The sequence below is a fragment of the Papio anubis genome, chromosome 3 (assembly GCF_008728515.1).
Source record: "Papio anubis isolate 15944 chromosome 3, Panubis1.0, whole genome shotgun sequence".
In the NCBI taxonomy this organism is placed as follows: Eukaryota; Metazoa; Chordata; class Mammalia; order Primates; family Cercopithecidae; genus Papio; species Papio anubis.
The window spans coordinates 44,617,760-44,643,284 of NC_044978.1; the positions used below are offsets into that span (position 1 = coordinate 44,617,760).

Consider the following 25,525-nt stretch of genomic DNA (forward strand, 5'->3'; position numbering starts at 1 on the left):
TGCAAATACTAAAGGACTCCATATTAACTGTTGGTACTATAATGAACCAAAACAAAAGATAACTAAAAAGTATGTAGAGTGAGAAATTTGGGGTACATTTTGTAAAAATGCTATGAAGTATAATACAGCAATTCAGTAACAAAAGCTTCATCCAGTCTATGATCTATTATTCCTACTCAGGGATATCTAGCCACATCCATTCATTTACTAGGTAAGTTATTATTACCATTTAATGTTTATTGAGTGTTCACTATGTGCAAGGTGAATATTTCTCAAACTTTTTATTTTTATAATCCCTCATGCCCTTCATCTCCCCTCCATCAAACCCAAGTCTACAGTTCATTTCCTTTTTGGCATCTCAGCAGATCTTAAAATCTGTGTGACAGGGAATACTTAAGGTGGGTTCAGGATGTGGAGGAAACTGTCACATTCCATTCCTAGAGCTCAGAACTCACAGATACCACCACAAAGCAACACTTTGAAGTCAGGCAGCCTGAGTCACCACAATCCCACTGGAGCTTTCTCACAACCTTCCTGGGGGTCCTGAACCTCAGTGCAAAAACATGGGACGAGGTGCTTTACAGACCAGATGTGTGGCAAGATGCCTGTGCTGCGGGGCCTCCCCACCTCTGGTGGCAGAGGGCTGAAGGAGAAGTTGGTGTTTATATTCCACTTCCCTCCAAGAGTATTCTAAGCAGAAGACGATTTAATAAAGTAGAAAGAAAACTAAATTAATCATTGGCTAAAAATAAAGCAAACTTTTGTTAAGCACTTTGCTGCAAGGTGCTGAACTAAGTATCTTGTGTACTTCATCTCCTCTCTGCTTCTCAGCAAGGCTCACCATCAGCCCCACCTCTCCCACTCCCCTGTTATTAATAGACTAGTTTTCAGGACAGTGGTAGATGTGCAGCAAAATTGAGATAAAGGTATAGACATTTTTATATTACCCTTACCTCCACACATGCATAGTCTCTCCCATTATTATCATCCCCCATAGAGAAACATTTGTTATAGTCGATGAACTGACACTGACACGTGATAATCACCCAGAGCCCATGGTTTACATTAGGGTTCACTCTTGGTGTTGTGCATTCTGTAGGTTTAGACAAATAGATAATGACATTATAGTCATATAATGACACCATTATAGTATCACCCAGAGAGTGCCACTGGCAGGGCGCTTTTTCACATAAGAAACTGAAGGTTACAACGGTCAAGCAGTTCTTAGTGGACCTGGTATTCAGCCAGAGCCATAGCTCCAAGCCCCCAGCAACTCCATCTGGCCTACTTTCCAGATTTGCTGTTTCTTCTTGGAAACAAGTCAAATCTCTTTTTCTCATAGTTTCTCCATCTTCAAAGAAAGGTAATAGAGGAAAATGTTCTCCCCGCTGTGGATTTAGTTCCACCTTAAGTCACAGCATGACTCTATCATGATCCCTGCCAGGCATTGTCTTCTGTGAATCATTGAACTAGAGAGGACAATAAAGGGACTGTTGCCACAGAACAACTAACCCATCTTTGGCAGGTCAGGCTTATGGTTTCCCTGTCATGAATGAGATCATCTGGAGCCAAGAGTTTATGTTTTGTTTTTTGTTTGTTTTTTTTTTTTTATAATTGCTACATGACTCTTCTGTCTCTTAAGAACCAGCACCAACTCTCATTTTTGTATCTTATTTTTTAAATTTCTTTATTAGCTCCAATGGTTTGATTTTGTTTTTAAGTAATTAATATATTTTGTTGGCCTAGAACAGTGATTCTCAGTGGGATAATTTTACCCCCAGGGGACATTCGACAATGTCTGGAAACATTTTTGGTTTTCACAATTAGGGTGTGGTGGAGGGCGAGGGAGTGATGCTACTGGCATTTCGTGTGTAGAAGCCAGAGATGCTGCTAAACACCCTATAGTTGGCAGCACAGCCTCCCCAGACAAAAAATTACCTGGCCCAAAATGTCAGCAGTGCCAAGGTTGAAAAATCTAAAAACAATGCAAGCCTGTTTTCCACACTTTTGATAACTTCAAAAATTGTATTACGTAACTTTATTCTTCCCCCAACCCAAGCTCCTCATACCCTGTCCCTCAGTGACTGAAATATTCCACAAACCTTGAGCCCCTCTTATATTCCTGGCTTTGAACCAGATAACAGGAAGATAGTAATGAAGTTGCAAGTCCTGCCTCCTCTTATGGAGCTTCCTGTCAGTGGCTTAAGTCACAGAGATACTCTGGCCCCCAGATTAGGAATGGAAAACATGATAACAGAGTCAACGTAAAGACTTCGACTTTTGTAGGGACCAGCTTTACTATATTCCCGGAATTAGAGCACGTGTTTTCCTGTGTTAGAGCAGCCTAAGTTTTAGAATGCAGCAAATTCATATAAGAAACTCAAAATTAATATTATAACTAGTACTGTATTGTGTGGCACAGAGATGAGTTGACAGTGACACTGTTTTTTTTTTTATGTTATTTTACTTTAAATTCTGGGATATGCATGCTGAATATGCAGGTTTGTTACATAGGTTTACATGTGCCATGGTGGTTTGCTGCACCTATCAACCCGTCATCTGGGTTTTAAGCCCCACATGCATTAGGTATTTGTCCTAATGCTTTTTGTCCCCTTGCACCCCATCCCGCAACAGGCCCCAGTGTGTGATGCTTCCCTCCCTGTGTCCATGTGTTCTCATTGTTCAACTCCCACTTATGAGTGAGAACATGCGGTGTTTGGTTTTCTGTTCCTGGATGGTGACACTGGTTCTTATTCACAATACTTTATCAGTGTATTATACATGTGATATTCCTTAAGAACAGACTAACATTTGTTTTAAGACAGTGTGCACATTTGTAACATAAGAAATTATAAATCATAACAAGAGAAATTAAGAAATATATTCCAGAGATTAAGCTTCAACCAAGTAAGCAACCACATTGGACTACTTCCTTCAGTGCTTTCTAGAAGATCCAAACTAAATTGCTCATAGGATTCTTGCCAGTCCACAAAGGGCTCCTTCCTATGTCAGGAACCTCCAGTGTGAGCTTGGAAAAGATCACGGTAGGAATTAATGTGCATCCCCTCTTGTTATGCAGATGTGCTGTGGATCGACATCCCACTGATATAAACATCAATTTAACGATACTTTGTTCAGACTCCAATGGAAAAAACAGATCATCAGCCAGAATCCTACAGATTATAAAGGGGAAAGATTATGGTATGTAGAGCATAATTTGCTGATTTTGCTTTAGTTCGAGTTTTGTTTTAGTATATTTAGTAATTGAAGAAAAAAGGATTTCTGAAAAATGAGCGTTTGGGAAAGCATAAAAACACTGGCCTAACAATCATGAGGGAGTAAATTGCTCACTTTTTAAAGCTCCAGTGACTCTTACAAGCCCTGAGGGTTCCATCTGGTTAATTACCATGGATTGAAAGGTTCTCAGTAGGTCCAAAACATTTAACAGTCCTTCAAAAGTTAGCAGCTTATATTTTGCTCATCAAAGAATCAAGATGAATAACTTCTATTCAATAGGGGAGAGCAGCTTGTCTTAACATCTTATATACAGAGAAAAGTGTTAAAAGTAAGACATTTCTCAATATCCAACATGCTTGTCTCAGCATTAGGAAAATTGTAAGTGATTCAAATAAGAATGTAATTTTTTAAAAAAATGTTTATCTTAGAGAAAACAAAGTAATCAACTTGCAAAAACAAGTCATGGGAATGGGACATTTAAGCAGTATTTTTAATAACATGATTACTTGAATATTTAGAGAGAACATGTAAAAATATAAAGTTGGATAATAAAAAAGTTCAAAACACTTAGTTTTTTCAATATTTTAGTATTTATTCCATTTGAAGGAAGCAATATATCAACCATTATTATTATTCAGGAAGCACAGTAGATTAAGATTATTAAATTGATTGCTTTTTCTATTTACTCATTCAATACAGATATTTGTTTAACACCAGGAATGAAGCAGCTGTGTTAGTTCATGTGGTATTCAGTTATTTCACTTTTTTTAGGGGCGTGTGTGTGTGTGTGAGCACGCGCATCTTTTAAAAGCCAAACCAAAGAGTAATGTGATTTGAAAAAAAAAAAAAAACTAATGAGTCACTAGCTTGATGGAATTTTGGCTATATTTGTAGGTTAAACAAAATTCTACAGTCACATTAATTGAGGTTAAGCTAAAATTGGTTACAATATTAACAGCACTACATTTATTTATTTTAAAACACATCTACAGTGCTTACTACATGCCAGACCCTATAGTAAGCACTTTATATTCATTTCCTTTACAGAACAACTCTATGTGATAGGCACTATCATTGGCCACATTGTACAAATGAGGAAACTGAAGCACAGAAAGATTAATTGTCACACAATACAAAGTGGCAGAGTCTGGATTTGAATCTGAGCAGCCTAATTCAAGAGTCTGTGATCTTAATTGTTCAATTATGCTACCTCTCAGTGTGCTCATTATTTAAAATTTCTCTTATCTTTTCTACTTTTTTGTAGTATCGTATACACCATAATCACAAGGGAGGGGAAGAGGTCATTAAAATTACTATCTTTCCACAAAAGCCTTTGATAAAATCTGTTGATAATGACTTATTTGATATTAAATACATAAAGGGTAATTTTCAGATTAGTTTGCAAGTAGCTTTAGAGCTTTTCCATTACAATTAGCATGCAGATATCCAAGTATGTAATGGCCTGAACAGAAAGACAGAGGCACAAGACTATACACATGTAATCAGGAGTTATTGAAATAGACTTTGTTATCCACACAACTCTATGAACAGAACATTAAAATATTTTAATGAAGATATTACTTGACTAAGTTACAACATTTTCACATATAGAATAAATGCATGTTTAAAGACCTTTTCTGTACTATGTTTTTATTTTCATTAAAGTGTAGGCTTTTAAACATTTTATATCTTTTGACAGAGGTCTGTCTCAATTTACTCAATATATGCGGAAGTATTTCCACAAAAAACTTAGTATGTAAAGCCTTAAACGTTTTTTTAAAGTATTTTGGTTCTAAAGTAAATAATCATGAGTCCCAAAATATCCAGATTCTAATTTCATTGAAAACTTGGTATGTCTTGAAAATTACAACAGCAGGCGTTTGCAGAGCATGCTCATTTCATTTAGCTGTACATGGAGGTCTTTTAATGTTGATATTATTTAGCAAAGACTGCTTTCATTAAATATCCCTAGCAAGAAACCCTTTGGTGTATCATAGAACACATTTCAGAGTTAAATCACTGTAGTAATTGTTGTTTGGTGTACATTCCTTTTACTTTACGAAAATATGTTTCATTTGATCTAATGCTATGTTTCTTTCCAGAAAGTGAGCCATCACTTTTAGAATTCAAGCCGTTCAGTAATGGTCCTTTGGTTGGTGGATTTGTATACCGGGGCTGCCAGTCAGAAAGACTGTATGGAAGCTATGTGTTTGGAGATCGTAATGGGTAGGTTTGCTGATACCACAACAGTATGATATATCAAATGACATATCCATTAATCATTTGGCAAACTGCCACAAAATATTCAAATGATTGTCTCTTTTTGTGCATCAGATGGGGATCACACATAAATAGTATTTACTGTTAGTTCCATAGATATAGTGGTTTAATTGAAGAACTTCCAAAAAGATGCTCTCTCGACAGGCGTGATAAATTTCATAAAATAATTTTTAAGTGCACAGAAGTCTTCAGATGGACTTTTCATATTATTTGGGCTCTTCCCTTCATCCTCAACATAAATTTACCATGACAATAATTAATTTGAAAACTATTATTTTACTTGCCACATAAATATTTTTTAAATTATACTGGAAGGCTCAAGATTTTTGGTTTTGCCAAATTTTCAGGACTTTAAGCAAGTTAATATAATTTGTCTCTATAAGTAGGAATAATACAAAATTAAATTTTAGTCTCAATTTTCAAGGTCACATTGTGGATAATTGTAAGAAACTCTGTGACAAAATCCAAATTAAGAATCTTGTTTCCTAAGTCACTGGCATTCAGGCATATGGCAGAGCTGATACTCTCGGTCGCTACAAGGAACTAGAAAAATGTACTGACCCCATGCTCTTCCCCTGTCCCTCTCTCTGATTAATAGCACAGCATGGATTCTAGTCCTGGCGAGGAAATATCATTCTCTGGATGAAGGGGAGGGCTTTTCTCATACTCAGGTACTTTTAGTGCCCCCTCCAAACAAAATCCTATCTTTCAGTACTTTCTCCACATATGGGAATTTCACAGTACTCACACACATTATGGGCTTTATTATTTTCCCCTTTAGAAGCCAGGTCTATGGCAAAGCAATTGTTTGTTATGAATTTTATTTGAGACATTTTATTGTCATCATTAAACAAAAGTATGTATTCATTGTAGGTTTATGTTATGTTTTGTTGTAGGAATTTCTTAACTCTCCAGCAAAGTCCTGTGACAAAGCAATGGCAAGAAAAACCACTCTGTCTCGGCACTAGTGGGTCCTGTAGAGGCTACTTTTCCGGTCACATCTTGGGATTTGGAGAAGATGAACTAGGTACTGTACAATCTGCCATGAAGCATAAATATAGCAATCTTATCCTCTACTTGTTGGAAATGTAATCTACAGCAAAGATTAAGATGGTCCAGTTACATATTCTCTACCAGTAACTTTTCCCTGAGGGCCTTTATATTTTATTTTCACACTAGAAATACTAAAATATAAGGCAGAAAAATGGGAGGCAGGAAAAATAATTTTTTAGTCCTGAAGAGATAATTTTTTAAATGTTTAATGATATGTTTGATTATACATCTGAGTAATTTGTGTATATTCTCTATCTAAAAACCTTTCCATTTATCCATGTCTCTTGGAATAAATAAAAAAGTTTTGTTGGAATCTGAAACTTGCCTTATCTGCTATTTCTTTTTTCTTTTTTCTTTTTGCCCATGGGGGCATGAAATTTGAGCAAGATGATCTGAGTACAGATCTTCTTTCGAATAGAATAGAAATTATGTTCTCATGGGACAATCTATGGTATAACATATAATGTATTTCTTGGCATGTTTATCAAAACGTATGCAGCTTAAAAAGCAAAAAAGAAGTTGAAATTGAAATATGATTCATCAGTGAGTAAATAGTTTACTCTCTACTAATTCAAATTACAGAGATAAATGTAGTTTCATAGTGACTCCCTTTAAAAAATAATATTCAAAGAAACCATAACTACTATGCTCCTTTAGCCTCAGAGATAAATTTCTAGGCATAAAGAAGAATGTATGTTTCTCACGTAAATCAGAATATTTTCTCTAAAACTTAGGATTTGGATTTTTTTACATCAAATGGAGACTTCATCAGAAATAGTTTCATGCCCTTTACTTAGAATAATAAGGGACTCAGACAAGACTGTTGAAACACATAAGATACGTTTCAGAGCCACAGGAACATAACAATTCAAAGAAGAGAATCCAGTCTATTCTTTTCTTGTTCCAGTACTGAAAGCAATTTAAAAATTTTCCTTAACATTCCCTTACCCCACTCAAAGGAACCAGAAAGATACTTTTCCTCACTCACATCCTCTGTAATATAATTTTAATTTCACTGGCAAACAATGATTTGAAAAGTAAAAGAATGAGGCCAGGCATCGTGGCTTATGCCTGTAATCCCAGCAATTTGGGAGGCCAAGGCAGGTGGATCATCTGACGTTGGGAGTCCGAGACCAGCCTGGCCAACATGGTGCAACCCCATCTCTACAAAAACTACAAAAAATCAGCTGGGTATAGTGGCAGGCCCCTGTAATCACAGTTACTTGGGAGGCTGAGGCAGGAGAATCGCTTGAACCCTAGAGGTGGAGGTTGCAGTGAGCCGAGATAGCACAAAGAATGGTTTGTGTCTGAGTTAGAGATGAATGTTTAGATGTTGTGACTGAATAATTCTGATTTTCCCAGACCTTGCTACAAATGATTCATCATCACTCATTATGTTAACATCACCACCATTAGGTAAACCATCCCAAATGTCTGTGTCCACTTAATACTATTTAGGAGCAGAACTAAAAAATAAAAATACATAATCCTGACTCTCCAAAAGCTACAACCCTGTATATACCTCATAATTAAAATAAATACAGTTTCACTGGATTACATTTTAATGTGAAACTCCCTAGCTTTAATTGAAGAACCATACAAGAAAGTGAGTAAGTTTTTGCACCTTTTGAAATAAAAGTATTGAGAGTCTGGGACTTTGCATATTATTTTTTAACTATAAAGTCAGGACGGATTTGTTGTGAGGATTAAATGAAGTAAACTATAAAATATTTGACAAAATAATTTTAATTCTTTTGCTTACATTCCTTTGCTTTGTACTTTCATTTTTATTTTTTCTGTTGTGCCTACGTTTTTAGTACAAACTGTGTAAATCTTTTTCAGAAGTAGAAGAGTAGCAGGGTGTGTTTAATGCACAATAGTAAGAGAAATATAGACTAAATCAAGGATTATTTCATAAGGGAGGACCAAATATAAATTTTAAAACTTTATAAATGTGTAATTATAAATACAGCTTCTAATTTTCTATTCACATGATCAATTCAACACATAGAATTATATGGAAGTAGTGGTGATAAACGGGGTGGTTTTCTCCTAAAAGAGTACCTCATCTGTTGTATTTCATCATTATGAACACAGCTAGCATCAAGAGTTAAGAGTTTAGAGAGTTGAGACGGAGCATCATGGTGTCTCTCTCTCTCTCTCTCTCTTCTTCTCTCTCTCTGTCTTTCTCTCCCCTCTCCCCCAGTGTTTATTTTAACACATTGCGATGCACTTTCATATATTCCAAAAAAGCTAAAGATTAAGAAGGCACACCCCAATTTCATGTGGCCTCAAATTATCAATTAACGGTAACAACTTGATAACTAACATGTATCAATCTTGCACAGAAATAAATCAAGATAAAACTTGCCCATTTAATAGTCACTCAACAAATATTTATTGAGCACCTACTCTGTGCAAAGCTCTGTTCTGGATGCTGAGGATGCAGCAGTGGATAACGAGACAAAAAGTCGGCTGGGCGCAATGGCTCACGCCTGTAATCCCAGCACTTTGGGAGGCCAAGGCGGGTGGATCACGAGCTCAGGAGATCGAGACCATCCTGGCTAACACGATGAAACCCCGTCTGTACTAAAAATACAAAAAAAAAAAAAGAAAAAAAAAAAAATTAGTCAGGCGTGGTGGTGGGCGCCTGTAGTCCCAGCTACTTGGGTGGCTGAGGCAGGAGAATGGCGTAAACTCTTTCAGGGAGCCGAGATCACGCCACTGCACTCCAGCCTGGGTGAGGAGCGACACTCCGTCAAAAAAAGGAAAAAGACAAGAAGTCTAAACTAGTGTCATGAAATTTATGTTGCACAGGAGGAGGAAAATCAAAATAAATTTTTTAAAATACTGTATATAAATTGGTGATAAATGCTTTGAAGAAAAATCTAGTAGTGAAGAGGATTTTGTTGGGAGTTGGGGAAGGTGCGATTTTAAAGTGCAGTCAGGAAAGGTGATATTTAAGTACAGCCTTGAAGGAAGGGGAAAAAGATGAACCTAGTGGAGACTCACAGGAAGATGGAGCCTGTAATAGGGGCCTGGAACAGCAAGAACCTGAGACAGGAGCCTGAGTTGGGAACTTGCCTCCCATGTCTGAAACCACAAGCCAGTGAGGCTACAGAAGAGTGAACAAGAGGGCAAAATGTTGCAGATGAGGTTATAGCAGTAGGTGCTACTGTGAGGATTTGCTTTTGCTCTGAATGAGATAAGAAGCTATTGCAGAGCATTGAAACAAAGGAGTGTGATCCAACTTACATGATCTAACTCTTTTGAAAAGAATCACTGTGGCTGGTACGTTGAGAATACACACAGAAGAACAAGAGTGGCAACAGGGAGCTCAGTTAGACAGCTGTTACCATAATCTAGATGAGAAATAATATCTGCTTGCACTGGAGTAGTAGTGGGATATGGAAAGGAGTGACTGGAATCTGGAATTCTGGATGCACTGTAAAGGCAGACATGTGAGACTCTTGCATAATCTTTAGGCAAGTGATTTTCTTGTGGACAGATGGAGATAGATTTACATACAGAATAACTGCCAGGCAATAGGAAGTAAGGACCTGTACTGCTATAAATTTGCTTACTGTTATTTCTTTCTTTAACAGGTGAAGTTTACATTTTATCAAGCAGTAAAAGTATGACCCAGACTCACAATGGAAAACTCTACAAAATTGTAGATCCCAAAAGGTGAGATTTCTTTTTATCCCATTAAGTCAATAATTTTCTTCTTCCAGTTATTTTTGTTCATTCAATTAATGATAGGAACGTCACAATTAGCAATCAGCCAAGATGTACACTTCTGCCACTTCCATATGCTTAGCACTGTCCTGAGAGGATCCTCTTCCCCTGTCTATGATGACTAATGCCACTATGCAGAACTTCAAAAGCTCATTCGTGTGGTTCTTGCTGTCATCACAGAGCAACATTATATTCATGGAATCAGAGTCTTCAGTTAAAAGCCAGACAGGGGCCCTGACATGTGAGGCAGTGGCTTAGGCTCTGGTGTTGGAAGCCATAAACCCTCCTTATTGTAAAGAAAATGAGAAACATACTGGCAGACATGACAGGTGCTTAGTATGATTTTTGTTAAGTAAACAGGTAAGTTACTCTGGCAGTTCAACATCTGAGCCTCATTTGGAAACTATCTGAAAGCTCACAGCGCTCATGAAGACTGTGGTAACTAGACAAATATAAACTTAAGTAGGGTTTTGTTATTTGCTTCAGCAAAAGAAAGATTTGAATGTTTTAATCCTTTAAAGAATATGTTTATCTCGCCCCGGTCCTTCCCACTCATGCATCACAACATTTATACATATGTACTTCAATCATCTTGAATCATCACTAGTCAGTTGTTAATTTCATGGATCAAACCTGAATTATCAGAAGCTGCTAAAATTATATGTTGTTGAAAAGACATTAGTCATCAATTTAGAAACAGCTAATCATAACGAAACCTGAGGATCCTTACAGACACGACTGTTGCTGAGCACTCGGACTTGTTACTCTTTAGCCACACCATGCTGCAAATTTCAGATTCCTTCTATATTATTTTCATGACTCCATTTTCAAATTTCAATTCAAGTCTTTTTCAAAAAAGTTAATTCTAATACTCTGAAAAGTTTACTAAGGGCATTTTAAAATATTCTTTTTAAATTGTAAATTGTGTATGTTTTTCTGAAATTTTCTCCTTTTTTATATGACAAAACGCTTTTCTGAGAGAAATGTAGGTTGACATTGGATCTTGCAGAACAAAAAGAAGAACCAGTTCTAAATGATCTCTGGGCAGTATCACATATCACATATCACAGGTTGATAACATCCCTTCTCTATTTGACTGTATACATTTTCTTTCACAGTAAGAGAAATACCCATCTATATACTACAGCAATTTTTTTCCCTCAAATGTGAAATTAATGTCCTCCATAAGAAAAGCAAAGACATAAACAACAACAACAAAAAAATCAGACACTTAGGGGATTGTTGAAGTTGGCAACCTTAAGAATAAAAATCAAACTAACATTAATTCACAAAATTCTAAAGATTCATAATGAGGTGTAGGGGTTTCACTCAGATATAATACAATTAGTTTCAAAACAGTCATTGTTATTCTATTATACTGTCTAAGTCTATATGTTTTTGCAAAGTACCTGGTAGCATTGTAATGGATTCTCTCTCCTTCTCACAAAAATCTTTCTCTCTTCATTTGGATTGTTTAGTCTGTGACTGAGCGGAGGTGAATTTTACACCTTCAGTCTATTATTAGTGTCTAATTACCAAGGTTGCCATAAGGGACCTTGGCTTTGTGATCTTAGTTCTCCTCTAGTAGGGTGGTCTCAGAGTGACATACCTGAAGGCCTGACTTCTCATTATGGTGCCTGTTTCTGGTGAGTCATGTCATGTGGGGGGCCTGGGTTAAGATTTGTGTTTGCTTTTCAGAAGGTGGGGGAAGTAGCAGAGTCCCAAAGAAACCGTCCTTGTACACAGACATGAGCGTAAATTTCAAAATTAAACTGACTATAAGAAAACAAATGTTTTTATAAACATTTGTTGGGAGCCTCATGCTGTTTTGATTTGGCCATCAACGTTTATTATTATTGTATTTCTTCCTAGATGAGTTGAAGTTCTATATAAGCAGACACTTAAGTGTGTGAACAGGATTATTTTGGAAACAAACTAATTACAAGCATAGTGGTATTCAGGATGTCCGTGTTACGGCAGAATTGTTTTTCTAAAATTTTTGAGGCTGAATTTTAAAAAAGAATCTTATCAACTAAAAAAACAATATATAGACACATTTTGTTATACCAAAAATCAAACACACAAATTAAACTCTTAGGTTAATTGTATTCTCGTACCAAAGCCCCCAGACTTGCTAGAATAATGTTTTCAGAATAACTTTCAAACATCAGTTGATTTGTGGCCCAAGAAGAGAAAAGCAGAAAACTGTGAAATTTTTATTTTCTGTATTATATGTCATAGAAGTTACATTCTTACCATAGGATTTATGTTTTTCCTATTTTTTTCCTACATGTGCGCATGCACACACACACAAACACACAATGAGGGAGTTTAGAAACCATGGAAATTATACGTATAGTATCTCTTAAATCATTTTGGCAAAAACAGATAAGGTTCTAGTATTACCACCTCAGTCTGTAAGGACAATTTGATCTAAAGCTGTAAGCTACATAATCATTTACGTAAGTTTCAAATCAATTACAGTGTGCAGCAACCTCAGAAAAGGATGGTGAGATATCCTCTTGTAAAAATTAAATGCCATTGTTTAGCATGAAAAAAAAAGAAAAGAAAAGACAATGCCTAGAACTCAGGAGTTAAGAAAAAACTCCTGAGTTTAACAAAAAACTCCACCAGGCCGGGCGTGGTGGCTCATGCCTGTAATCCCAGCACTTTGGGAGGCCGAGGTGGGTGAATCACCTGAGGTCAGGAGTTTGAGACCAGACTGGCCAATCTGGTAAAAACTCCATCTCTAGTAAAATCACAAAAAATTAGCTGGGCATGGTGGCGGGTGCCTGTAATCCCAGCTACTCGGTAGGCTGAGGCAGGAGAATCACTTGAACCCAGGAGGAGGAGGCTGCAGTGAGCCGAGATCATGCCATTACACTTCAGCCTGGGTGACAGAGTGAGACTCTGTCTAAAAAAAAAAAAAAAAAAAGCAACTTCCAAGGAAACAGAAAAGGAATTAAGTTTGCCTCCATGTTAGAACATTGTACACACTCTTGGAATACCTTCAGGGATTGAACAGTCACATCTTATGGCAGAGCAGAGTTAAGGTCAAATCAACACCAATCACCCAGTTTACTCAGCCAACTCACAGGATCCAAAAAAGTCTCTAGTACTGAATTCAGTATGCCTTAGCCTGGGGGCTCCTTCAGCTAGCAGTTCTAGAAAACAGATTTAGATGAACTGAACACAAAATCTTGGCAATAATTTTACTTTCACTTAGTAGTGCCATCTGAAACTAGTCAAGATTGGGAGCAAGTCTATCTGGGTCAGACAGGGAGTCAATTGGTCTGGTCTCTAAATCTTCCTTAGTGTAGCACCCAGCATAGATTATTTCACCAAACTGTGCCCCTTTGTCCATCAAAAAATATGTAGAAGATGATATTTCTGTCCCTGCTGCATTCTACAGAGGACTGTGAAGGTGTTTAAATAATGTATTTTAAACATATTACATTCTTTAGTAATTTTTGTGTGTTTATTCCAGGCATTCCAGGATTATTTTCAGATGCTCTCTCAACTTTTAAGGTTCCTTTAGTTCCAAAATTGGAATAAAGACATCTATGGAGCTTCTAATAACCTTCAATAGAGCCAGGCATGGTGGCTCACGCCTGTAATCCCAGCACTTTGGGAGGCCGAGATGGGAGGATCACTTGAGGTCAGGAGTTCAAGACCAGCCTGGCCAACATGGTGAAACCCTCTATGTACTAAAAATACAAAAATTAGCTGGGCATGGTGGTGCATGCCTGTAATCCCAGATACTCAGGAGGCTGAGGCAGGAGAATCACTTGAATACAGGAGGTGGAAGTTGCAGTGAGCCGAGATCATGCCACTGCACTCCAGCACTGGGCAACAGGGCGAGACTCCGTTTCAAAAAAAAAAAAAAAACAACTCTCAATACGTAGTGTTCAAATGTCCAAATTATACCGTGGACGCTCTTTGCTAAATCCTTTCAGAAGTACATAAATGTTCCTAGGGGTGGAAATTAAAGAATTCCGACAAAGTTATGTAACTTCCAAGATTTATTTTTATAGAACACAAATTTTTTCATAGTATTGACAAATATTCTTTAATTTTTGTTTCAGATGAACTTAAACCAAATGACTTTTTTTGAAACTTTTCCAGGCTTTATTTCTCTAGGAATTTGTAAAGGAAAATTATTCTCCATCATGTTGATTTAATTACTATGTACCCACTCTTGCTATATTTTAACATATCACTTATCTGTTACCCAACCAAGTCACACAGACCATTCCCTTAATAAGGCTATAAATTAACAATGCAAATTCCAGGCTCGAGGGGTCATTTTATAGAAATGTTGTATCCCCAATCTCCTCTGTGACCAATATCAAAAACTGCCCCTCATTCTTCTTCCCCCCATGGCCCACTTACTGCCCTTTGTTTATTGTTTTCTTAATATCTTCATCCTACTTCTTATTAGACTGGATGCTAAAGAGTGTTTTTTTCAAAAAAATCACTTCATAAGAGGAAACCAGTTCTGTTTATCCTTTGCATATGTCTCAGGGAGCCAGCAGGCAGCTCTGCCATCCCAAAGAAAGTTATACATAATAGAGCAGCTTTAGCCCAATAAGCCAGTCTAGTCCCAATTCATCAGTCAAAGTTTTATGCAAGTGGCCCCCCTAAGTTGATAAATTCCCACAGTGCCTGTTGACCCAGCTGCCAAGTCCTCTTGCAGCAGGTGGTGTTTTCATGGCCACCCTGACAGTAATACAAACTGTTTAGCAGCTCCATTGACCTTTCAGCTATTAACAGGGATACAGGCTCCACTAGGGACTAGTTTTCAAACATGACAGAATTTCTTAACACTAGAGGTCATGAACAAGTATATGCCCTATAAAAGTCCATTCAGCATGGTGGATTTGAAGTCTAAGAGGCAAGGAAACATTTTCCACATTTTTGCTATCATCATTATTCTATGTATCCAGTAACCAAAGATGAATATACATGTATCTGTCTGATTATATTCTTTCTCAGTATACTAGATTTCCTGTTGTGGTGCACAATACCTTTTCAACTAACAAATCCCTACTAAGCTGCCATATAGCATCTGAAATTTTAGAGATATACTACAAAAGAATTGGGCAAGATCAAAGTTGAAACTTCTAATGAATGGATAAGCATGCATACATAATAGATGGTAGCAGCCTGAGTATAACTAAAATTTTATTCATACTTTAGTAAGATTTGCATACATGTACATGTGTACAGACATACTGAAACATACAGGTAACACATGCAATATTATGTAGAGCCATCACCTATTTCAAAATAAATAGGCACTATTATATAATAATTTGTGAAAAAAACTGTGTGTGACCGTGTTATTTTAAAGTGTTTATGTCTTGTTTTTAAAATCCATCATATGCTTTTATTCCAAATGCTGACAGATTTGTATTTATAAAATGCAAAACTACTTCTATTTCTCCCCTACTTGAAACCCTTCACTGGTCTCCCACAGCTATTAAAGATGAATCTAAACTCTTAATTTTTCCCCAACTTTAAGGTAAAATTGACAAATAGGAATTGCATATATTTACGGTGTACAACATGATGTTTTGATAAATGTTGTGAAATGACAGAGTCAAGTTAACTTGCATATCCGTCACCTTACATACTTATCATTATTTATAGTGAGAACATGTACCAGTCTTCTTGTGTGTGTATATATATATCTCTCCTATTTCCTGGAAATGTGACATATGACCACAGCATTCAAAGAAATTCTCTCTTTTATTCTAAGTAGTCTCTCTTAAGCTATGAATTTCAAATCTTAGAATATCATCTTCTTTAGTAATTGGACAGATTGCTATGAAAACTTGACTGAATTGCCACTTCAAACTAGCATTCATTTAAAAAGATATAATATGGAGAATGTGAATGATGAAGAATATATTCTTCAAAGTGAAACTTATATATTGAGTCAAAAATTCCTAAAAGCATTTTCTTTTTCAATTAACACGGCCACAACCACTGCCATGCCCACCACTGTCTCTTGTAGGACAATGCTACAAGTCTGATATTAGTCCTTTTGAATATCTTATACTTTTATCGTAAGGTAGTATATCATCAGGTATTACAGTACCTTAGATAAAGACGGATTTAATGTTGCATTAGATATGTCTAAAACAGTCATGCAAATTTTTTGAAAAGATGTTTTCTAGAGGAAGATGTAGCTTATAAAGAAAAAAACTGCATCTTAGCATCACTTTGTTACTAATTCATTTTGGTTGAGTTAAAAAAATTGTTACTTAAATGGCTTATTTTTGTCAACTGTGACGAATGAATGATATATGAACACCAAAATTTGGAAATTTATCAGGCTAGTCATCTTCAAAATTTGAACTGACATTCGTGTGCTCTTTTATAGGAAAGAAACTTGTTTTAAATTTCTTTTCTCCTTTAAAGCATTTAGTGAATCTTAAATTTCTACCTTTGAATGATATGAAATTAAAACACTGGTAGATCTATTGCTTTATAAGTGGAGAAATGGAGTTAAGAATTTATTTTTTGATGATTTCTAAAAGAAAAATACTGCATTCTTAAAACTTTTGAATGATGTTGTAATATAAGTGTTATTTATTTATTCTCTGTGTGTGTGCGTGTGTGTGTGTTTGAAACGGAGTTTTGCTCTTGATGCCCAGGCTGGAGTGCAATGGCATAATCTCGGCTCACTGAAATCTCTGCCTCCCGGGTTCAAGCGATTCTCCTGCCTCAGCCTCCCAAGTAGCTGGGATTACAGGTGCACGCCACCAAACCCAGCTAATTTTTTGTATTTTTTGTAGAGATGGGGTTTTGCCGTATTGGTCAGGCTGGTCTCAAACTCCTGGCCTCATGCGATCTGCCCACCTTGGCCTCCCAAAGTGCTGGGATTACAGACATGAACCACAGTGCCCAGCCTATTTATTGTATTTGTTAATATTAGTTGTCATTCCCCTGGGCTGTTTTCATTACAATAAAAATAGATAAAATCCAAAAAAATTTCTCTGATTATATTGTTACATAAGCAATAGTTGTGCCTAACATTTTTATCAATTATGGTTTATGAATTAAGTATTTAAGTTAAAAACTTGATTTTGGACATGAAATTCTGAACAGAATGTATTTCCTTTATATTAGGAAGCAATGGCATTGGCTTTTTTATTATACCTTAATTATTTAGTTTTTATTTTTGTGCCATATCAGAGTAAGTACAGATATAATCCAAGATTCCTGATTTGAGTAGCCCTGATTTCATTAGAAGCATTTTTTGTATGTCTCCTGTGTTCAATTATGTGCCACAGATGGAGAGAATGAATAAGAAGTTGGTCCCATCCCCTAAGGAGTTTATTTTTACTTTAAACCAGGAGATTGCATATATTATTAAAATGTAAAAATTATTATTTGAGGCAAAACACTTTGAAACAAAAATACTGTACCATAACACTGTACATTATAAATTGCCAAATTGATGATCCAGAAGTTATTGATGTAGGTAAAATCCACCATTGTTTGGTTTTCCATTTCTGTTCTGCTACAGTGTGACTTTCTTTAACACTAATAAGCTCATGTACAAAAGAGAATCTCAGCATAACATGAAAGTAGTTATGTAGCTTTTCAAGCAAGACGTAAGGAGAATTATAGGGAAAGGAACACGCCCTCAGTCTAGCTGTTGCACAGGCAGAAAAAGCCTTCTCAACTGAGCTGTCAATGAAAAGTAAGTCCCTGCACTGGGTTTCCGCCTTTCAAGATGCATCCCACAGCTTTCCATGGCTCTCTTCAGGGTGCACATCCTCTTTTCAGAGTTCCACTTCCATCATCATTTTGTTTTGTGTGTTTCTAATCTTTCCTGAAGCGACCTCCAGCTACTTCTGAGCTGCTCGCTTGGTTGCCCAAACTTTCTTCCAAGGTACCAGCTTTTGTTTTCATCACTGCTTTAGTTACAAAGCTGCACAGATCTTGAGGGGTCTGCCCCAAACCAATTCTTCCCATAAGCCCTTGTCTTAGTCAGCTTAGGCTGTTATAACAAAATACCTAGGTGGCTTAAACAACAGACATTTACTTCCGACCATACTGGAGGAAATCCAAGAGCAGGGTGCCAGCATGGTTGGATGCTTGGTGAAGGTTCTGTTTCTGGTTTGCATATTGCCACCTTCTCACTGTATCCTAATATGATGGAGAGAGAAAGAAAGCAAGCTCTCTGGTGACACTTCTTATAATGGCAATAATCGTATCATGGGGGGTCTATCTTCATGACCTTATTTAAATCTCACTTCTTCCCAAAGACCCCGTCTCATAATGCTGTCATTTTGGGGGTTAGGGAGTCAACATGTGATTTTGGAGGGAAACAAGCAATCCATAACAGCCCACTTATTTTAAGTGCCATTTTGTGGAATACAATATTTTTCAGGAACATGTACATTGAATTACAGTAGAAATGCCTATTTTTTCTATATTCACTGCTCATATTATAGTTGATCAGTTTCTAAAGCTAGGATATTGCAAATATAATGCCACAAATACCTATAGCAATTTGATAAAACTGGACCTTGTCTATCTAAAAGCACGTAACATTAGAATTTAGTTTCATTAATCTTTTCTCCTAGGTTTTTCCTGTAAGATATTACACAACTTTTCATGTCCTGATTTTCCCATGGAAATATATGCATTGAGTTAAGCTGATAAACCAAAGTTGATACAGGAGATCCACATACCCTTTTAGATATTTGTGCACTGTGGTGATGTTTGTGTAGTGAGATTAATAGGACCTGAAATAAAATGTGGGTACGTTGCTACCTTTTTTCCTAAACTAAGAGGGCCAGTTCAGTGGAAAGAACACTGAACCAGGAAAGAGTTCCAGAATTCTCTGTAACTAGCTGTGTGACAGCCACTTAATAGCTTCATACACTTTCTGATCTTTTAAATTTAAGAATTGCAAAGTTGGCCCTCACTCATGAGAATAAAGTTAAACATGAAAAATGTAAGTGGCTTCATTATTTGCTTTTATTATGGTTGCATCTTTAACCACAAAAGAAAATTAGATGGATATTTGTGAAATTTCTGACAATCTTATTAGCAGTAGATAGTCAAACCTATGGCTCAATTCACTAAATTACTATTGCTTTTGCCTCCTTTGAAAGGTTTAGTGCCAACTCAGTTTCAAACTGCCTAGGTATTAAAGCCAAGTAACACTGTTTATTAGTGAGCAAGTCAGTTCATCATGTGAGGATGAGACTTTTAAATCGCAGAAATCGTCAAAATGAAGAGAATATTAATCACAAAGAAGACAGCCAATGCCAAGCCCCACTTGTTTTCAGGACATTTCAGAACAGAGAAATTTCTAGACACTATGTGAAAATAAGACAGAACATTAGCTTTATCCATCCTAAACTCAAATTTTAGAAATATTTAGTACAAATTAAAAATTTGAATATGATTTATAAAGTACATAAATTCAGAGTTATCCTTGAATTCAAAGGTTTTTTTTCCTCTTTATTCTAGTATCAGAGTTATTTAAGAATATATAAAACATATATTTCTGCAGCCTACATATGCTATAATGTCAAGGAAGGTATTCCTTAAAAATAAAATGAAAGCAGTAACTCTTAAAACATTTAATTTCTTGCTGTACTTCAAATAGTACTTGAAAAATACCATTAGGAAATGTATGTTGCTGTCAATACTGCCATGAAGTCCCAATGAGATCAATATTACGTGGTTACACAGGAATAGATTCCATTGGCTCTGTTCTTCTACCTGAAATATGATTGTATTATAAATATGTGATTCCTCAGCAAAATTGAGTTTGTATAATGCATTGTTTTTAAAGCTGCTACAAAATGGCTATGTATAGTCTCAAAACATGCGGTAAATCCTTCAGAATACAGCATTCTACTCCTTATAAGTAAACTGACACTGAAGAAAGAAACACCAATATGACCAGGAAAAATTCAGTGAACAGCCAGATTAAAGACAATTGCAAAGAAGAAAAATATCAGTTCGTATACTGCCTTTGAGAAAGGCAATAAAAAGATGACACAGCAAGTACTATACTAGCACTTATTCCTATGCCTAAAGCTCCACAGATGGGAGACAGTAAAAATTTATCCCATCATGAGAAATTTTTCACTTCCTTACCCTTTTTTAGGTAAAAGTGATGAGTATTGGCTTAAAAACGATGAGTGGTCAAGGATAATCATTGTGTATCAAATTGCTTACAGCGTGAGGAAATTCATTAAACCATAGAATCTGCTGTGGCATTCGAAGACTGTCTCCTTGTTCAGGCAAAGACTCCACCCAGTTGGAAGATTTCAGAGCATTCTGTACTTGGAAGCACCTGAATATACTAATTAAAGGCCACGTTGATTCCTCTGGCTGGGAAATGGACCTAAATTAGAAACAGGCCTCACAAACTTGAATATGCATGTGAGACACCTGACCATTGTGTTAAAGATTCAAAATCAGTAGATCTGGGGTTATGGCCTGAGATTCTGCATTCTGTGGAATGAGGATTTTGACTTATCAGTTTTTCCTAACTCATGAGAATGAAAGAAAGCATGGAAGAAAAGTAGTTTTTTAAATGTTAGAGTTGCAAGGGTGCCCTTTTCCATGTGTCCCAATGTGTCTATGGATAAAGAAGTAAGATAGTTCTTATGTCACCTTCCACCCTTAAACATAAAGCTGTCTAAGAGAGGCTACAGAATTAGTATATCTTCTAATACCTCTATCAGGACTTCACACATAAGTATTACTCTTGATCTGTATATCTTGTTTTACAATGAAATGAATTCAAAATCTAGACACCTCACAAAAATTTCAGAATGAGCTCCTTTCCTTTTTGTTAGACAAAATAGATTTCTGCAGTGCTCATTTGGAAGGGTGGTCCTGCTCAGACAGGATTTATCCTTGTACCTCCACACAGAATCAAAGGACTTCCCATGTACTGATTTATTTGTTCATCCCCTAAATTAAATATCATGAAATGAAAACCATTCATAATACCACTACCCAAAGACGTTCACTGTCGGTCTTAGCTATTCACAGAAAGTCATCCCCTATAACGTGTGTTATAAATAACTTATGCTTCTCAACTTCCTTTTTTTCAAAAAAGTATCCAAATCTTTATACTACTACACAAAGCAAGCCAAAGTTGGTTTCTAAGAACATTTTTTAAATTTCTGAAAACAGTGCTTTATACATTAAAGAATGTTGGACAGTTTTCTGCACCAGAGCTTTAGCGTTTCATTATTTGTCATGCGTGAAGGGATTAGGAAATATGTTTTTCAGATTTAAATTAAATTCAAGGGCTATGGGGATAGCTGAACGAATAGGCTAGATATATTCTTTTCTATAAGCCTAAACACCCTCTTGGGTAAGTTTTCTGTTTTGAAAGTTACTCTGATTTCATTTAGTAGAGTGAAGGGTCCAGAGGTTTAAAGAGTTGTTGTTTAAAAGAAGAACGAAACAATTTAAATGATTCTAAATCATTTAAATGTATTAAATTAGATTTAATATATTTAAATCAAATTTAATACATTTAAATCTAATGTATTAGATTGTACATTAAAGCACCCAATTTTCCAGTCCAATAAAAATAAGTATGAAAATGGGTGAATGCATCACAGATGTATACCCTAAAGTTTTGTTTAGGTCCTATCTAGGTGTATATATGTAGCACTTAAGTATATGTAAGATGGTCTATTTCAATATGACAATAATAATAAAGTTTAAAGGTACTGTTTATTCCCTTTTTGTTTCTCTTTATTCCACGTAAAGAGGCCTTGTTCTTTTCAGTGAAAGGGAGAACGTCACCATTACAAAAAGTGATTGCAGGGAAATGGTTGGAATCACCAAAAATCTTTGTCAGATGCTACCATATATTAGAAAATTGAATTTTAATGTGTTGACTTAATTCTCACCTGGAAGAGAAGACAGTCCTGTCTCTTTATCTCATGCTGACTTTGACTTCTTAACCTTCGGTTTATTTACTATGATTATAATTATTATCAAAATGTATCTTTCAGAATGAGTATAACTGTACCTTGAAAAAAACTTTAAGACAAGTTTATTTAAGCAATAGAGAGAAATACAATAAAGGTTTTGTGTTTATGATATGAAAGTATAGCAATTAGATTTTAAGGATATCCCTCCCCTGAATGGCCCATATTTTCCTGATGTCTTTACACAACAACATAGAAAGGGCGCAAACACCCTTTTAAAATTCCACATTCTCATTAATTTCATTCATTCAACAGATTTTTATTAACCATCTTCCATGTGCAACACATTCTTCTAGGTCCTGGGGAGTCACAAGAGATGAGAGGAAATATTTGTCCTCATGGAGTTCATATTTCAGAGAGTGTGTTTGAGAAAGTTGCTACTATATAAATTCAATTTAATTTCTTTATTTATTTATTTTGAGATGGAGTTTCACTCTTGTTGCCCAGGCTGGAGTGCAATGGCATGATCTTGGCTCACTGCAACCTCCGCCTCCTGGGTTAAAGTGATTCTCCTGCCTCAGCCTCCTGAGTAAGCTGGGATTAGGCACCCATGACGACACCCAGCTAATTTTTGTACTTTTAGTAGAGACAGGGTTTCACCATATTGGCCAGGCTGGTCTCGAACTCCTGACCTCAGGTGATCCACCCACCTTGACCTCCCAATGTGCTGGGATTACAGGTGTGAGCCACCGTACCTGACCTAATTTAATTTAATAAACATTTATTGACTTATACCGAATTTTCCTATTTCCTATGAATATGAATACTTGAAGAAGATAAAATACATGGTAGTATGTCATCTTTCTATAACATCCCTTAAACTAGTTGCCTCCTTATCTGTGCTTCTATAATACTTCATGTGTGCCTGTATCATAGCAAAGATCACACTGCATTATACTTTTGTGTATGCCTGTTTGTCTTATCCTCAGTGGTCTGTGTGAGGCTCAGGACCCTGTACTCTTTATGTCTTATCCTCCTGAAGAGCTCAGTACTTGCCCAAGTGAATGATTGGACTTGAAGAGGATTGAGTATGTAGCTTCTGCCCTTAGAAAATCTTCAGTGAAGAAGGGAAAAAAATAGATAAACAGCCTATTCCTGACGAGAACCCTATAAGAGACAAGCAATCTTTTATGTAAATGTTCATATTAAGGGAATCTTGATAGAGCAACAGTTTAAAAGAGAGAGGATTGATTTAATATAATAAGTACAGAATGTTATTTATCAACTATGTAGAACAAAAAAAGATAAATTCTCCTGGTATTTAAATAAAACTTGAGGGAATTACAATGTTTGTATATTACAGCTACACAGTCTTATATAAATTAAAGTAAACAAGCCCAGGTGGGAAATAATTACTACATCCGCAGGTAGACAGACATTTACCAAATCTTAGGGGAAAAAAAAAAAAAATTTAGAATCTTCTCCCTAATATGAGTTTCCATATGTTTGAATGTTTGGTGAAAAATAGTCAAAGCATCAAATTGGAGTATCAACAGGGAAACAGGGGTCAGACACTCTCCCTGAAAGAATTGCCCTTCAGTATCGGATTCCTATTTATCATGTCCTCATTCCTTTCCCCAGTGCCCGTGAATCAGTGTTCCTATACTTTGCCTCAAACAGGCAACATCTTCTAGTTGTTGTTTAACAAAGTTCACCTATATACATGATCTAAATGATGCCATCTCTTTAGATTCACCAGTTTAGGCATAAACCATCTCATGGGGAAGTATGTGAGAGTAGGTACCTGCAAATTTTGCATTGCCTATAACATGTAATAGATTTTTGACATATTCTGTTTCTGGGTCTCTTTTCTTGAATGAGTCAGAAAGTGGGTGAGCAAGTGAGTAAGGAATAGAAATTAGATGCACAGAATTCTGCAATTTCAATGAGAATTTTTGTTTACTGAATGCCACTTCGTAGATGATCATGGCCTACGACTCAGAAGAATTTCATGGCTACTGAAAAACTGCTCTTCTTGTGGTCAGAAATGCCGCCATTGTCTCACAAATAAAATAAGAATTTTAAATGAGAAAGAAATAGAATATACTTGGGATACTGAAGAACAGCAAGAAGAAGGCGAAGATTGTGTCCTTACTTTTCTTGGCATAGCCGTTTAACATCTTCTCTACCTTATCCCACCCCACCCTTACTCCCAGAAAGACACTTTTGAGGAACACATGGAAACTGTTAATGTTTTTTGAATAAAAATATGCTTAGTGCATAGAATGCCTGCAGGACCTTTCACAGAAATTGACCATTCCTAGATTCAAATAAGAGGCTGAATAGATTTAAGGGTGTTTTGTGAATTGTCATGTTAGCTGCAGAACACAGCACTTTCAACAGAGTGGGACTTTTCTTCAGGAGAAGAGCTAGGGAAGCCACTGTACGTTTTAAATATTTTTGTTTTTAACATATATGGTTTATATGGTTTTGAGTCATTGTAGAAACAGCCTGTGATCAGGCCCCAAATTATTATCACTGTTCATATTGCCATAGGGACATAACAAGGTAACCTATCTCAAAAAAGCCGAGTCTGCAGGGCTTAATTATTTGCTTGTCTCAGAAAGCTCTGTAATTTACCTCTTGAGGTTTTGACCTGTAATGGTCACCTTCTTCTTATGGTACTTAAGGTGTCCATCTGCTTGGCCATCCTAATACTGTTGATTTGACTGTCAATGAAAACATTTGTTTACATTCCTTAACTGAAAAGAATCTTCTCACCGCACTGTGGCACAGGTAACAGCGACTGATAGGAAAGTGCCACTGCACATTTTTTCCCTGAAGATTAGGTAATGAGCAGTTGTGACCATGACTCCAGCCTGACCTAGCTCAAATGACATCTTACTTTAAAAACAGTAAGAAGCATAAAACTCTTCGGAAGGCATCTTAGTTTCCACTCTAAATGATGGCAGTTGTAGAACAATTAAAATCTATGACTTTTTACATTGCAAAGATGTTTCTGTTTGCTACTTTTGGCATTCTTTTTCCTTATAGCAGGACAAAATCAAGTTATTTATATATATATAATCTTGACATATATGTGGATCAAAATCAGATTTTATATATATATATATATAAAATCTTTACATATATATGGAGCTTTCTGTGCATAGAGTTTAAACTTTGACTCAATAGTATACACCCATATATTACGGTCGCCTTTCAAAAAAATCAGTCTAAAAATATTATCTCAAAAGAAATGTAAAATTAAAACAAAAATT

The 25,525-nt window shown here is 36.1% G+C and overlaps 1 protein-coding gene across 3 annotated transcripts in view; it reads left to right on the top strand.

Moving 5' to 3' along the window:
* The window catches only part of HHIP (hedgehog interacting protein), a 96,199-nt gene that overhangs the window by 63,535 nt on the left and 7,139 nt on the right, over positions 1 to 25,525 (top strand). For all 3 annotated transcript variants that reach the window (XM_021938828.2, XM_021938829.2, XM_003899227.3), the window contains exons 8-11: positions 3,080 to 3,201; positions 5,340 to 5,463; positions 6,414 to 6,544; positions 10,176 to 10,257. In XM_021938828.2, the coding sequence (XP_021794520.1) occupies positions 3,080 to 3,201; positions 5,340 to 5,463; positions 6,414 to 6,544; positions 10,176 to 10,257 (459 nt within the window). The remainder of the gene's footprint in view (positions 1 to 3,079; positions 3,202 to 5,339; positions 5,464 to 6,413; positions 6,545 to 10,175; positions 10,258 to 25,525) is intronic.